Source organism: Amblyomma maculatum, chromosome 3, assembly GCF_055883805.1.
Source record: "Amblyomma maculatum isolate TAMU_Amacu chromosome 3, ASM5588380v1, whole genome shotgun sequence".
In the NCBI taxonomy this organism is placed as follows: Eukaryota; Metazoa; Arthropoda; class Arachnida; order Ixodida; family Ixodidae; genus Amblyomma; species Amblyomma maculatum.
Window position 1 is genome coordinate 127,242,254 of NC_139346.1, and position 14,600 is coordinate 127,256,853.

The following is a 14,600-nucleotide window of genomic DNA, read 5'->3' on the forward strand; positions in this document are numbered from 1 at the left end:
CTCACCTTCGCTGTGTAGTAGAGTTGCGCAGGGAGCTTCTTCTTTTCGATCGTTCTGGCTCGCTTCACTCCGTGTTTTACCTCTTCGGTGGTGTCCCGCCCCATAATGCTGTACATCATCGCTTTGTCCATAAGGGTCGCTCCAGAGGTGGGATTTCTGTGACCCTGAAATGAATTCCACAGGGCACTGAAATATTTTAAGGAACTCTTCAGAGGGACGCAGGAAGCTTGATGGTAGTGAATCTGGACAATGTCAAGTGATCTCAGCTGCACTAAATATGCAGTGCTATTTTAAAAGTTAATGTTTCATTCTGCACTACAACTAAAACATATTCAGAGAGCGAACATCATAGGCCTAATTAGTTTGCAGAGTTTTAATCCAAAGTGCGGGTTTTCATAAATTGCCAAGACAATGTGGTTTCATCAGACAGATAGTTATGCAACAAGTCATGTGGGCACACTATGCTATCAACAGGAAGACATCGGTTTATACTCTGTAAAACATAATCATTAAGGCGCTCTCTACGTAAGGATTTTTTTAAACAGGTATTTTTATCAGATATAAATGTTGCCGTTTTACGCAAACAATAAATATCAGTCGTAGTTGAGCAGCAGATGGAACGGTTAAAAGCGTGGCGAAGAAATTGCGCTTGTAAGCACCCGACGTACCCCCAGGAGCTACGAAAGCCAGTTCCTACGTTTTACTGGAGCGTCATCGCTTTCTGTTTGCCTTCATTTCATTTTAGCACCCTAATGATCAGGAAGAAGAACATTGCATATTGGGTGCAGCGAAAACAGTAAATGGGCCTATATTGCGGCTTCTATATTTAATTTCAATTTATTTGAGTGTATTGCTGACAGCATTGTAACTAGTGCAGCTGAGTGGAGATAACCAGAATCTTAGAGAGTGTCAGTGCTTGAACATGACCTAACAACTTGTAGCAATTGACTAATGCCGTATTGTTTGCGTGCGCGAAATGCATAAAGGAGCAGCATGCCTACGACTGCTTAAAATCAGATAAATTAACGATATGTTGGCAGTATACGACGGTTTCTTAAGGGCGATGTAGCCAATGTTCTATTTAGGAAGGATCTGTAATATTATAATATAGCCATAAATGAAGAACTGCGAATGTATTCCGAAATGGTGCATAATACTGGGTGGAAGCTTTGAAGCCCGGTATACCGGCTCTCGTTTACACAGGATAGCGACTTGCAAGCTGATAGGAGGGACATAAGGCGGGTACTTAAGCGCCACGGCAGGCACTGCATTATGGAGGCGCTTAGCACAGCAGATACGTGCTATAGGGTAGACGCATACCGGTTTACTTTGCGTGTCGCGTACGCGCAATGGTCACACCCTTGCCGCATTCATGCCATAGTGTGTGAAAGCGGGCTTTCGGTTAAACGTCGACGTTAATTGTTCTCCGGTATGCTAAATATCTCCATTGTAGAGCGAGTTACGTTACAAGGCATATTATTATGCCGGACAGCGCTTTCGTAGCTCCGTCATTACCCTGCAATCACCGTCAGTTTCCCCTAGTTAAGTGCAGCGAATGCAATCTGGAACGCTTGTCGCTGCGCTGTTGTTTCGCTTGATTGATGTCACTCGCATTCACTGCCACTGGTGATGGGGTGAGGGCGACAGTGCGCTTCAGAGAAAAAGGGTTATGAAACAGTCTCGAAGGGTATCGCTAGCCGTCGAGAGAGAAAAACTTGGTATTTATTTTCTATTTGGCTTGTTGTAACCACACCTGCGGTCGCATGTTTTGCCTCATAGAGTTTCTTACTTTTACCTAGGGGGAAAGCTGTGCTGCTATCTATGGGAGTTTACATGAAGCTTCCTGACGACCGGTTCTGCCACCATGGGCGCTCAAGGTATCATATGCCAGGAGAGCTATCGAGTGCAAAACTACACCTTTTGGCCAAAACTAATGCAAAGATAAACGTCGTTCTGTCGTGTAGAATGCCCTAACATTAAATTTTTTTTACTATAAATTGCAAAAACAGTGAGAAACAGCATGTCAATGTGAAATTAATTCAATATACGCGATGGCTCTTTCTCCTATTGGCTTAGTTTTGAGCAGCACAGATAACAATATTTTGCACTTATTAGGCATACTTTCAAAAGAAAGAAATGTTTTGGAAATACTTATGGTTGCGCAAGCGCTTAAGAAGTTTTTAGTGGCATTTCGGAAAACAGGAGCCTTTTATTGGCGACGTCTGCTTTGGTGCCTTCTCTGCTATGGCTTTTGCGGTCTATGTGCGCACCTCGAAATGATGATGATGATTATGAAAAAGAAACATAATAGTAACTCCACTCCACGCTCTCGAGAAAAACCAGCTGTCCCGCACCAAGTAGCACACCAGCCCATGATCCTTAGCGCGTCCATGGGGGCTGAAGTGCAGCGCCCTCAGCTTTCCCTCTAGTTAGCAGTGTAAGAAACTCTGTTTTTCCCACCAATTAAGGGGCCTAGTTATGTATCATTACACTATTTTAATCGAGGCGTGGTTCGAGTGAGTGAAAATTACCATCCCGGTTATATTACAGGTTATATTACATAATAGAAGTTACAATCAACCGTGACAGGTAAAGCATAGCTGTCCAATTTAGGGCTCCAGACTCTGTACACCTACCGGGTATCCATACGTGTTAGCTCTAAATTATAGTCCATGAGCAAGGCCTAGCGCGGTTCCTCACTCTAAGGCTTGCTTTATAAGTTGTAGTTTGCTGCTTTGCCTTTTACTTCTACTCTATATTAGTTTGCGTGTCCATGCATTCTAGACATATTACTATATGTTCATTATCCTGAACATCAGATACTGTCAATTAATCAGCACTGACTCCTACATCGGAGACGTTTTGCAGCCTTTCCGAATATGGTGTGGCGACATATTTGTGCGAAATATTTGTGCTTCAGGAAAAAAGAAATATAGCTTCAGGTGGGTATATAGTAGTTCTAGGGTTCTTCTTGTGTGATGGCAAGATGAAGAGAAAGCATTTTGTGTGCGCGCACAAATCACAAAGCATTTAGGTTAGGGTAATAACAGAATAAATACTCCTTAGACACATGTAGGCTATATTGTACCGCGCATTATTTGATTAAATTCTCATTTATATTACCTACATAACCGACGCTCCTTCTCGTCTGCATTACCGAAAGAAGTACACAGTTATTTCGCTGTTTAAACACATTATTGGTTTCAAGAAACGTTTTATTTCTCCGTCTAGAACATCCTACCAATTCAGTTTCTTTGCAGTTTTATACCGAAAGCGTGTGCATTTGTTCTTGGCTTTGAGAATTTGCTATTTGTTTATTCAGGCTCATGTTTGCTTTGTTCACACTTACATCAGAAAACCACAAGAAGTAGTTGTAGCGGTAAAGCGGCATCCACAAGGGGACATACTGCGTCGGGTCCGGGTTATATGCCAGCACTGGCTTCGTGCCTGGGTCCTGTGACAGAAAAAGTATAAAAACAGGTATCGCGAAGAAAATCGGGATCAGAGTTCTAATTTGCCTCCTCCAATGGTTGTCGATATTCAAATCTAGAGTCGAGTTCCCCTTACCAACTCTCGTTGGCAATTTAGAACGCTGGGCTACTTCGTCACATATCAGCGTTTGACCAACGAAGAGCGATTAACAGAATGTAAGAATGATACAAACGAGACGAGGCGCTACAAGTTACTGTCCACATTGCCTTGATGCGTTGGCTAAAGCGGCACAAATAGCCTTCGTGCTGTTGTCTTCACCTATAAGTCAGTGAAGTAAAAGATGCCTAATGCAAGCACCAAAAGAACATACGTGAATCGCCTTTGCAAACATGTCATCTGCGAGTCGCATGCACGATGGTTGGAATTGCACACAGCAAGAAAGGTTTTCAAATTACTTTATGCCCTGGGGCAATAAACAACATTATAAAAAAGGACGGAATTCTTTACAACATAGAGCAGAGAGACTGTTTTGAGCAGAAACCTTTGTCCCCTAGACAATGTATCGTCAAGAGAACTTGTCCTCGTGAATTGCAGAAAATTAATCAACTTTACTTCCTAGCTTTATGCCTAAAGACCTTAAAAAAATTTAGTTTAAAATTTCACATTTCGAAAATGTATCCTAATGCTCAACTATCTGATGTTATGTAAAAGCGAAATGCCACATATTTTATTTTGCGTCATGCATTTGGGTGCTGTGGACAAAAACTGGATACGTGTTTTCTTTGCATAGATGTATCGCTGAGGAGAGATATCAGCAAATACCAACGGCTCTTTATCTGACAAGGAATAAGTGAATATGTTAGAAAATGATTGCAAATAACCATCACAGAGGATTTAATGACCGCAATGTATCATCGCTCTCTTAGTTGTACTTTTTTTTTCTGCTAAGAAAAACAAACCAAACAACTTCAATATTCCACCTTTGTAAACTGAATGTGTGAGGAAGTTAAGGCTATATGGTTCATCTTCCTGACCAGAGTACGTGTCCTTGTAGCACTCGTCGATATCTGTTCATTAGAAAACTTTCGATGTCAGGATGTTCCGGTGCTTTTGGAATTTGTTAGCTGTCTTTCCCAAAACTATCTTTAATATGCATTGACATCAGCCTGCATTAGTGTTATCGCGATAAATAAATCTAATGGAAAGCTTCCGCTTGTAGTGCTTTGAGTTACAACGTAAATGTTAATGACCTCGCATGCATTGTACCCTTTGCACTGCTTGATCATGAAGTTAATCAAGCTATTCCGTCGTTTTCGTTCAGATAAGGGACCTGCGGTCCCCATTGCCCAATGTAATACGATTGAACTAATAACAATACAAATACCTGCAGTTACGAGCTCTAACGGCTCACCCTGAGCTAAAAAATTAGCACCAACCTGGAAAATTTTCAAGATCTAGACGCATTTTGAAGTTCATATCTACCTTTTGCTGTACAGTATTCCCAATGTAGCGAAACATGGGACCTATTAACTTCCGATCTCGCAACAATGAAGAAAATAATAGAGAGACTATCTTAAATTTCGAGTTAACAAACTCTCTACTTTAGTATAGTCGTAGATTACAGTACGTAATTAGTTTATTCGATTTCGTCTTTCCTTTCCTGGACCGCTTTTACTTAGGCATCTCAGCGCGCAAGAGGATTGTCGGTTATGTCCCTGTATGTGAAGCCTATGATGCCATCACATGATACCTAGGAAATAGAAAAAATGGTAGCCCTAGATCTTCATGATCTAAGAGGAGATTAGAAAATTATTATCGTGACAGCGTAGCTGCTTCAGGCATGGTCGAGCATCCGCCTCGCATTTGGGAGGCACCATACATATTCCCTGGTGCTACCGGGTACCCAACGGCTTTCAATGGGTACAGGTTTTTTCTCGATTTTGTGCGCGGTGCTTCAGGCGTGAAATGCGTGAAAACAGGTAATGGACCAAAAAATGATCTGGCCTTCGAAAAATCAACATGTCTAATTATTATGATAGTCTGCTAGAAGTAACAAATAATATTGAGTGTACAACGAGTGTACCTACCCGACAATATGCGTCGAAGGGGACACGCAGAACTGATAAACTTAGCGGTGATGTTGCTCCTGGAAGCACTTCACTAGAAAAGACGAAACAGACTTCATGTACTGTTAATTACACTTGATTGCTTTGGCACGCAATTACAAGATAAAGAGAGAGAAAAAAGTAACTAGATGTCATTACATAAGCAAGCAAATGAGACTACCCCTACAAATAATGGATTCATTCTGGGGACGTGCGAAAGAATAACACTGGTACTTGGGCCACTTATATGATCAGTTTCCCGCCGTCGTTTTTGGGTGCTGTATTTCCAGATAAAATTTCGCCTATCATTGAAATTCTTACAGGGTGTTAAAAGAGGACATTGCTATTGTTAGGAAGACTCCTTCCTTCCAAGTGACAATCAATGAACTATGAAAACATTGCAGGGAATTCGAAAAATCGGGATGCATATGAGCATCAGCTATTTCAGGTGTAGGCATCCAGATCTGTGGGAATGAAAGACGAATTCTCACGCCAAGTTAGCCTTGCTCAGGATTTCTTTTCCGCACTTCAGACCGTTGTCAAATTCGTGGATCATTTCGCTGTCGGATTCCCTGAAAATTGTTGTTACTGGTCGGCACTGCAAGAGACAGCGAAAAATAAATTTTTTAATGAAACGGCACTAAAATGGCTGCTTGCTGACACGCATGCATAGTATACTAGATGGAGCCAGCACACATAACTGACGCATTTGTATAAGGTTTTTGCTGCTCGCCCCTCCTTCCGCCTCCGTTTCGCGATTCAACATCGCCGGCTGTTTGAGCTATCTGCTGCTGGAAATCGGTCCCATTTCAGATCAAATTATGCTGCGCCTTAGTGATGGGAGGGTGAGATCGAACCTAACCATCTAGAAAACTTGCATCTAGTGTTACGTTTCCTGCCCCTAGCTCACACAGACACGTTCTTTTTGTTTGGTCAAGGCAGGACTTTAAATTCATTTCGGTTTGTCTCTTCAGGAGCGTGATATCTTACAAATATATGCTAAGCAGTATTCATAGAATTTAAACGCCAAATTTAAAGAATTATCGATTAAGCGGGTAGCGAAGTGCATAAACTTGTGCGAGGATCCGTAAGCAAAGTCTGCATAGAAATTGAAGAGTCTGCTACTACTGATGAAGGTATAATTCATTCTTACTGAGGAGTGTGAAGAAGTCTTTTACCTCTAACGCACGTGCCTCGCATCCCATGACATAATCTTTAATTGAAACTCGGGCTCTAAAATTCAAGCTCGCGATGCCAATAACCCCTACTAGCCATAAATAATTATTGCGAAAACATGTAACTCACCTGCAGCATAAAGAAGCTTTTTTCTCTGATTGCCCATTCAATGTCTTGAGGTGTGGTGTAAGCCTTTTCGATCTATTTTAGAAGCAATAATCAGAAACATAGACACTATATTTTATTTTCCTCCTGATTTACGTTAATACTTCTGCGCCCCTAAGAACATAAACAAGGGAAAAGCTTGAATTTAAATGCAATATTTAAGATATATTTCAGGAGATTCACAGAAATCAAGAAACTGTCACAAACAGGAAAAAAAATTAAGTTTGACTAAATCAGCAAGAACGATTTCTAATCTGTTCATGATAGTAGGAATCAAGGACGCAGCTTCAACCTGGTATGCAACGAAATAGGGTGAGAAGAAAGACGAGTCCCAAAATACGCCAAGGTGATGTTCACACACATTGAAGAACCCCAGGTCGCCGAATTTTTCTGAAGCCTTCCACTACGCTGTTTTAGATAGGCTGAGCAACGTCGGGGCAATACATTGCATGCACCATAGGAAGCCAAACTACTGTTGGGCGTTCAGGGGGAAGGAAATCATTAGCGACGAAGCCAGTAAACTGGTGGGCTGAAGAAATGCTTACAAAACTTGGGTTCCTATGACGCGCAAGAAAACATCGATTTACGTGCCATTCTCGTTTCCTCTCGGTATATTTACGGGCTCCACAGACGGATCGATACTGCGGTTTCCAGCTCTGAGTTCATACACTTTGTCCACAACTGTAGGGGGGCAAACCAAGCATGTTTTGTGATGGGTAGAGCAAAGCCATATTTGTTGTCATAAATGATGTATCGAGAACGCTCATACACAATTTACCTACATGCTAGTGGCCTAGTCTTCGAATATTAATGAAAAAAATTCTGCGAGATTTTCATGATAGTGGAGGTTCAAACCAGGGCCCCTGAACTTCCACCGCTATAGGGGGACGTTATAATAGCCTGAGAGGAGGAAGTGAGAATACTTTAGAAGCGAAGAAACGTCTCGGCGTATACCTGTGACCTCCCAGCATTTAATAGAGCAAATATGACAGTTTGGTAGGCTTGTCTATGCTGGGCAGAACCATGGTTCAAGCGATGCAAGCTCATCTTCCTCATAGAAGTACGGGGCGTGTCCGTACAATACCAGTACAGTAAAGTAAAGAATTTACCAGTACACAATTTTCAAATTTCACTTAGTTTTCAGCCAAACCAGACAGGTAAATGTGTGGAAATGTTTACCTTTCAAAATCTATATAATATATCGCACTGTTCGAGCTACCTGAAGGCGGCTACATTCCGCGCCATAGTTCTTGAAAATGTTCCTAGTCCATCTTTTAGGTTAAGATCCTCTTCTACGCGTAAACTATCGCAAGAATGTACAAAAACCCCATATGCATTCACAGGCTTCTGCTTCCTAAATCTACTGATTTGCAATTGTTCGAGCATGAAAATATTTCCGAGGACGCTGTTATGAAATATTTTAACTTTTTTGTGGTTTCTCTTCTTGACATAAACATTTTTGAAAGGAAAATAAAAGTGAAAGCGGCAAAAGAAACTGGCGCTTCGGAAGTGCATTTCCGGAGCCTGTTAGTTTTGGTGCACTGACATCTGCAGCCACGCAGGAACGGCCGTGGAATTCTTAGGTTCAAACTTTAAGAGAAACTAGTAGCGGCTCTGCAACCATTCAAACGTTTGTGCATAAGGAAACGCACACACAAACAAACCAGTATTGCCAGTGTAATCAGGTGGCGCTGAATATGTCTTCTGCACAATATTGTTCCTTAGAGCCCATTACATCCGAAAATACTTTGTGGGGTTAGACGAGTGCACAATGGTGACAAGTAGAGAAAAAGGAGATCAGGAGAGGAGAGGATTGGTATTATTGAGGCAACAGCACGGTGACTGCTACACAGAAGTCGCGCAGCAGTCGACGGAAAATTGAAGGCATCAGGAGAAAAGAAAGCAAAGGGAAGGGAAAAGCAAATGTTTCATCGGAACTCGTTTTAGGCAGTCGGTCAAATTCACTCGTACACACGGTTCCTTCAGGCTTTGCCTCTATATCAATGGGGCAGATGGGACAGCTCTGGCCGAGATTCACTCTCAAGGTTGACCGCTGAGATTTAACCTACATTGTGATCAGCACTTCAAACGTACCTGCATGCCAATATGAGCCAGCCTTTCGACGTCTTCACTTGAGATGCAAGCAGCTTGGGCTTTATCAGGTTCCACAGATAGAGTGACCACACCACCGGTCTCTGTAGGAAGCAAGAGATGACACTGGTATGACACAAGCATAACACATGAAATGTTGCTCGAGTCCAGCCCTCATGATAGAGCATAGAAGATATCATTACGGATGATTGGCAATTGGCTGTCCGACAAATGTTCATACACAACGAGGGGGTTGGGTTGTGTATTCGCGTTCAACTTGTTTCATAACACGGTGCGCTAAAACCTGCATAACAATTACTAAATTTTAAAAGTTTTAGGAGCAAAAACTGCTTATTCCTGTTTTCAAAATTAGCTTTTAAACATTTGTTTTAGCTCGCTAAGAACTTTGTACAAGCGAAACATTGAAAACTTCGAATTTTAGATGAAGATGTCTTGTGCGCAATAATGGACGTTTATGAATACCACAATATACGGCACAAAACGAGAGATTGGCAGTTATGCAAGTGGTATACTGAGCTGCCGCTTTATCTTGTGGAAATGTGTATAAGCTTCTGCGTGGTGTGCTCATGAACCAAGGTCTGATTAACATTGTTGTGACCAGATGTATGCGGCTGCCAAAAAGGGGTACAAACGCTTACCAACGACTCAGTTGGTACCGGCCGCAACATAAAAAAAATGCAGCGGTGGGCAAGTGCCTTAATACAGGGGCTAACAAAGTGAACTGGTTCGCGCCAATCCATGGTGAAAATGTAACCACGGGCATGTTTTTTCTTTCATGTTATTTCACTAGCCTTCCTAGCCTTCATCCGAAGATATTATGGGTTTTCTCGGTAGGAATACAATAGGCTTTAATATATTATAAAATGTTAGTTTCGGGCAGCATTGTCCAAAAACACACGAACTAGCAGAGAAGCTATAAAGCAATCCTGAATGGTCCTAAGAGAAAGAGGAATTAATGAGCTGTAGGCGTCCTAATAAATATTGAAAAGAATAAATACATGCTTAAAATCTGTAATAGGCATAGGAAGTGTAAGGTCAATATAAACCTCCCGGTTTATATTGACCTTACACTTCCTGCTCGAGTTGGTCCTCGAACTGTCGCTTTTTTATTTTTTGTGGTGTGTCAGGTGAGGTTCACTGTGCTGTTATTATACTGTTTCTTTAACCTTCCCCCCTCCCCTTCTTACGAAAGTATTCAAGAATTGTTCCCCTGCAGATATTCATTATCGGAACCCTTTAGAATGCATGTCCCTTTTTTAAGAAAAGTGTATCTGCACCGAACCTGCTTTTGGGGGTGACTAATCATCCACCCCGCATTGTAGTTTTTGCTGGTACTGCTGTTTCATTTCTTTTTCAGGCCACGTTCCAGGCTGAGAAATGCCTACTGAACAAACCTTTTTCTTATATTTTTTCACTCCTTGAACTACTTTCTTCTTAGCCATTCTCCTCCTCCACCCTCCTTGGCTCACTTTCTTCTCACCCACTCCTCCCCTCCCCAGCTTTTCTTCTTCGGAATCAAAAGCGTATTTAAACCCCTGCCAGTGATAATCGCTTCGCCCAGCCGAAGACAAGTCCACTTGTCGAAACGTTGGCTCGACCTGCGAACAGAGGCTTCCTCCGTCTACTCTTGTTCAGTGCTCTTTCATACCGTGTAAGCCATCTTCGTCCTCTCGTTCTACCTGGATCCTTACACTATAGTCAGGCTTGAAAATTTCATTTATTTATTTTCGAAACTGCAATTTAGCATTATTTCATTCTCGTCTTAATTACTGGCTGCGAAAACAGTACAGACTTCAGGAGCAAACTTCCCTACTGATTGGCAAACTAGACTCATTCTATCAATATATAAATACAATTATTCTAAAATATTTGAGTGTTGCTTTTCAATAATTTCCAAAAGCGTTACCCATTGCTTTCAATGGCAGTTTAAGTACTCTGTGCGAGCAGAAAAAAACAATAGAAACGAAATTTTCCACCCATCGGCAGCGACGAGCATCCCTATCAATGCACTCAGTACGAACTGCCGCGTTCTGGAGGCCACCTTATCCTGACCAGGAAACGGGGCTCGCTTATAAGCAGCTGTGTACGCATACAATCTGATGCGTGTTGCATGTCATACTGACCGCGATATAGTGCATAACAGTGTTTTAATATATCCAATATTTACATCAAACAAGATGTGACCACAACTTTGTTTCTCGTTATGTTTATGTTGTCAAGTTTCCCGCCTAAACTTCGTTTGTTAATATCCACGAGCGGGCGTCCAGTGACGCTTACGGGTTACCTCACTGTTGGCCCAAGCATTTCGCACGCATGGACATTTTAACTCGCACACTTTTAGATGGCACTGCGATGTCACCATAGCTTTAAGTATATTTCACATCAAGACAAGAGAGCGGAGTGTTGTCTGCCAATGAGCGGCTGTAAAGTCCTTTGGCTTTACAGCCTTTTTTGCTTTATATCTTTAACTAATGAACCGTAATCTTTGGCGCATCCCTGCCAATATTCCTTAAATATGCGACGAAATATATATGCCTCAATGATGGCTGTCATTTTTCTGAATCCCTCCAGCACTCGCTAACAGTGATTCGTGAACGCAGATACCATCTGTATAATAAATCGTTCCAGTTTTTCATCACTGTTGCTGCTTAATAACAAATAGACAGTTGAGATTAGATTTGCACTTTTCCTTTGTACAAGAGTTAATTCGCAGACCTTTACAGGCTTTGTTTCAAATGTTGCGTATGAAAGTAGTTAACATCCACAGCAGATAACTGACGTTTTATACGTACCGGATGTCGCGGTGTATACTGATTTGCGGCCCAGCTGTTGAGACTCAATGCGGGGTCTCTCTTCACCCACTCTCTTGAGAATAAAAGTGTCTGGTTCAGCAGATGCAGACACTACCGACTGCGTAGGAAAATAAGCAGCATGCAGTGATGAATAATAAGAGGTAATTTTAAAAGCATTGCATCGTGTAGAGGGAGAAGCAGAGCACTGATTTTTCTTTACTTATCTGAGATTACAAGACATCCATTGCTGTAATATAATTGCGCCGATATTTTTATCCGTGTTATAAGATCCTCACATGCCATCTCAGGTGGTACGGAAAAATAATAAAGATGTTATTTTACGCCTAAATGTTTTGCACCAGGCTACGCTTATTACACTCAATACAGGTAAAGCAGCTTACGATGGACAATGTCCACTTCAACCTGCTTTTAAAGTAATTCGAAAAACTGGCCACCAGTTGCTGTCATGTTTCAATTTTTTTTAAAATATAGCAGCACCCGTTTCGCCAACCTTGTGAATATGGGAGAGGCCTTCGCCCTGCAGTGGGTATAATCAGGCTGATGATGATGATGATGAGTACGCTGAGCAACAATTGCTGTGGCATTACATAAAATATGCTGCACGAGCTTTTTCGCGAAGATGTCGGGTAATGTGAGACAACTGCAATTCGGTTTTGTTTGGCTCGTGGGGTTTAATGTCCCAAACGGACTCGTGCTATGAGAGACGCAGTAGTGCAGGACTCCGGAAATTTAGACCACCTGGGATTCTTTAACGTGTACTGACACCTTGCAACACATGGGTGCCTAACTTTCGTCTCGATTGAAAAGTGGCCGTCGCGGCCGGGATTCGATCCCACGTCCTTGGTCCCAGTAGTCGAGTTGAGAGCCCCAGCCACTGAACCACAATGGCGGGACAGCTGCAATTCGCTCGTGAAAAACAAAGCCTTTATTAGTCTTTAATATGTATATAAAGTGGACCACCTAATAATTTCTGCAATTTTAAATTACATTTATGAGGTTAGAAAAGCGGTTTGTTCGGTTTGGCAGTGTCAGCGATGGTGAAGATAAAAAAATAGCTAAGGCATGCTAACTACTGTGCAGTATAAGTATGGTAGTTTTAAAGCGTAAGCTCTACTGTTCTGACGCCAAACATCAAGGTCTGATAGCTCCGAACTTTCGACCTAGAACTTTAGTGCTGTCCAGCAAACCACGTCATCATTCTCCAAGACGCTCTCACGCTGTGTAGTCTATATGCTCGTCTTCTTGAAGTCTGACGTGCGCGCCCATTCATTTAACCTTGGCAAATAAGCAACAGAAATGCGCCATCTGAGCGAGTGCGGCCGATGTCGCAAGTGTAGTGTCGGACGAATCCACCAGGTGGCGTGACGGAATGAGTTGGAGTGGCGCAGGGGGAGCATGCATTCTCACTAAGACAGACCCAACTGCCGCGCGAGACAGACTGCCGTGACAAACAATCGAACAGAAGGTAGATTAGCTCATTGTCGTGAAGCTTACCAAGCCCCGAAGCGAGCCAAGCTCAAAGGGGCAGCAGTGGCTGCGGCAAATGACTTACGCTGGTGAAACTGGTCCAATGGGAGTAGAATGTGTACACTTTTTTTACCTTTTAAAGGAAATACTGCTAGGCTTTTTGTTTATCCGGGTGGTCTAATCCATCATAATTAGTAAGAATATGGGTTTCTGGATTTTCATAGTTTCATCCTCTTTGAGGCTGCAACATGCGCAAGTTCGGAACCGTACATTGACGAAAGCCAGATTGAGTGTCCTGAGGCAGCGCTATTCACGCCTACAAGGACGCTTCGCACAGCGGCAGGCATGTTATTTGCCACCCCACCACTCGAGGCTTGTATTCCGGAGGCCCGAAAAGCAATCACGGCATAGGCACGAGGCAGATTGACATGGGCCCGTAGGTGTGGAAAGCGCTAGCTGGCAGCTCAGTTTCTCTTTCGCCTCAGTTCAGCCAAAAGTCCTGGCACAGTACTGCCGAGTCAAGCTTGATATTTTTGCAAGTGTAAAATATGATACGTACATTATTTGTGGCCAGCTAGGAGGCTTTCGCATCAAAATAGCTTAACAGTAATAGTTAACAAGTGAAATGTTACTTATTATTTACCCAAAGTACGATTCAATGAGTAGTAGATATTTTCTGGCGAACGAGGCTGCTTACAATGCCATGCCGCCAAAAGCGGAGTTCTAACACAAAAATCATATATGTAAATGTTGCGGTTAATCTTAGGCGACACACACTGAATATTCGAGAGTGCTAACATCAAGCACTTTCATTCCGGTTTCTGAGCAAAGCCACATGAAACTACCGCTGGCGTACCGAAATCTCTCAACAGATGTCCTTTTTGTGAATGAGTCGTGGTTAAGAGGCGAGCAACGTATATACCTGGAGGAGTATTTACCTTCGTTCCGAAATGCCTTCCGAACTCTTATAGAAATAGAAAAGACACTAACACGGTATTGAACATCTATTTAAATCGAAGCATAAATATATTGCTACATCACCTTGAAACCTCGAAAAGCTACTGATGTATCGCGGGCTATGTATTGTTAACACCACCATCGAAACAAAAACAGGAATTGGCATTTGCGAAAGGTTGGTAGGCTCGCTTGGGAACGGGCGACGGCCGATCTTCGGCCATAAGTGCAGGAGTTGTTTTAGGTTACAACATGAAAGTTTTTGCGATATCTCACTGATCTGCTTAAAGGACCTTCCCTAAAGCCGACTCTAATTTCTCTGATAACTCTATTCTCGGCTTTTAACACTTTTGTCTTACGCGCACGGTACGAGCCC

At 42.4% G+C, this 14,600-nt stretch overlaps 1 protein-coding gene across 1 annotated transcript in view; it reads right to left on the reverse strand.

Annotated features, from left to right (window-relative positions):
• Window positions 1-14,600, reverse strand: part of LOC146195977 (uncharacterized) — a 126,666-nt gene that overhangs the window by 39,121 nt on the left and 72,945 nt on the right. The window contains exons 19-25 of the mRNA XM_084596891.1: window positions 11,783-11,900; window positions 8,973-9,073; window positions 6,843-6,914; window positions 6,029-6,135; window positions 5,520-5,592; window positions 3,350-3,454; window positions 6-164 (exon numbers count right to left, since the gene is read on the reverse strand). Coding sequence (XP_084453017.1) covers window positions 6-164; window positions 3,350-3,454; window positions 5,520-5,592; window positions 6,029-6,135; window positions 6,843-6,914; window positions 8,973-9,073; window positions 11,783-11,900 — 735 coding nt within the window. The remainder of the gene's footprint in view (window positions 1-5; window positions 165-3,349; window positions 3,455-5,519; window positions 5,593-6,028; window positions 6,136-6,842; window positions 6,915-8,972; window positions 9,074-11,782; window positions 11,901-14,600) is intronic.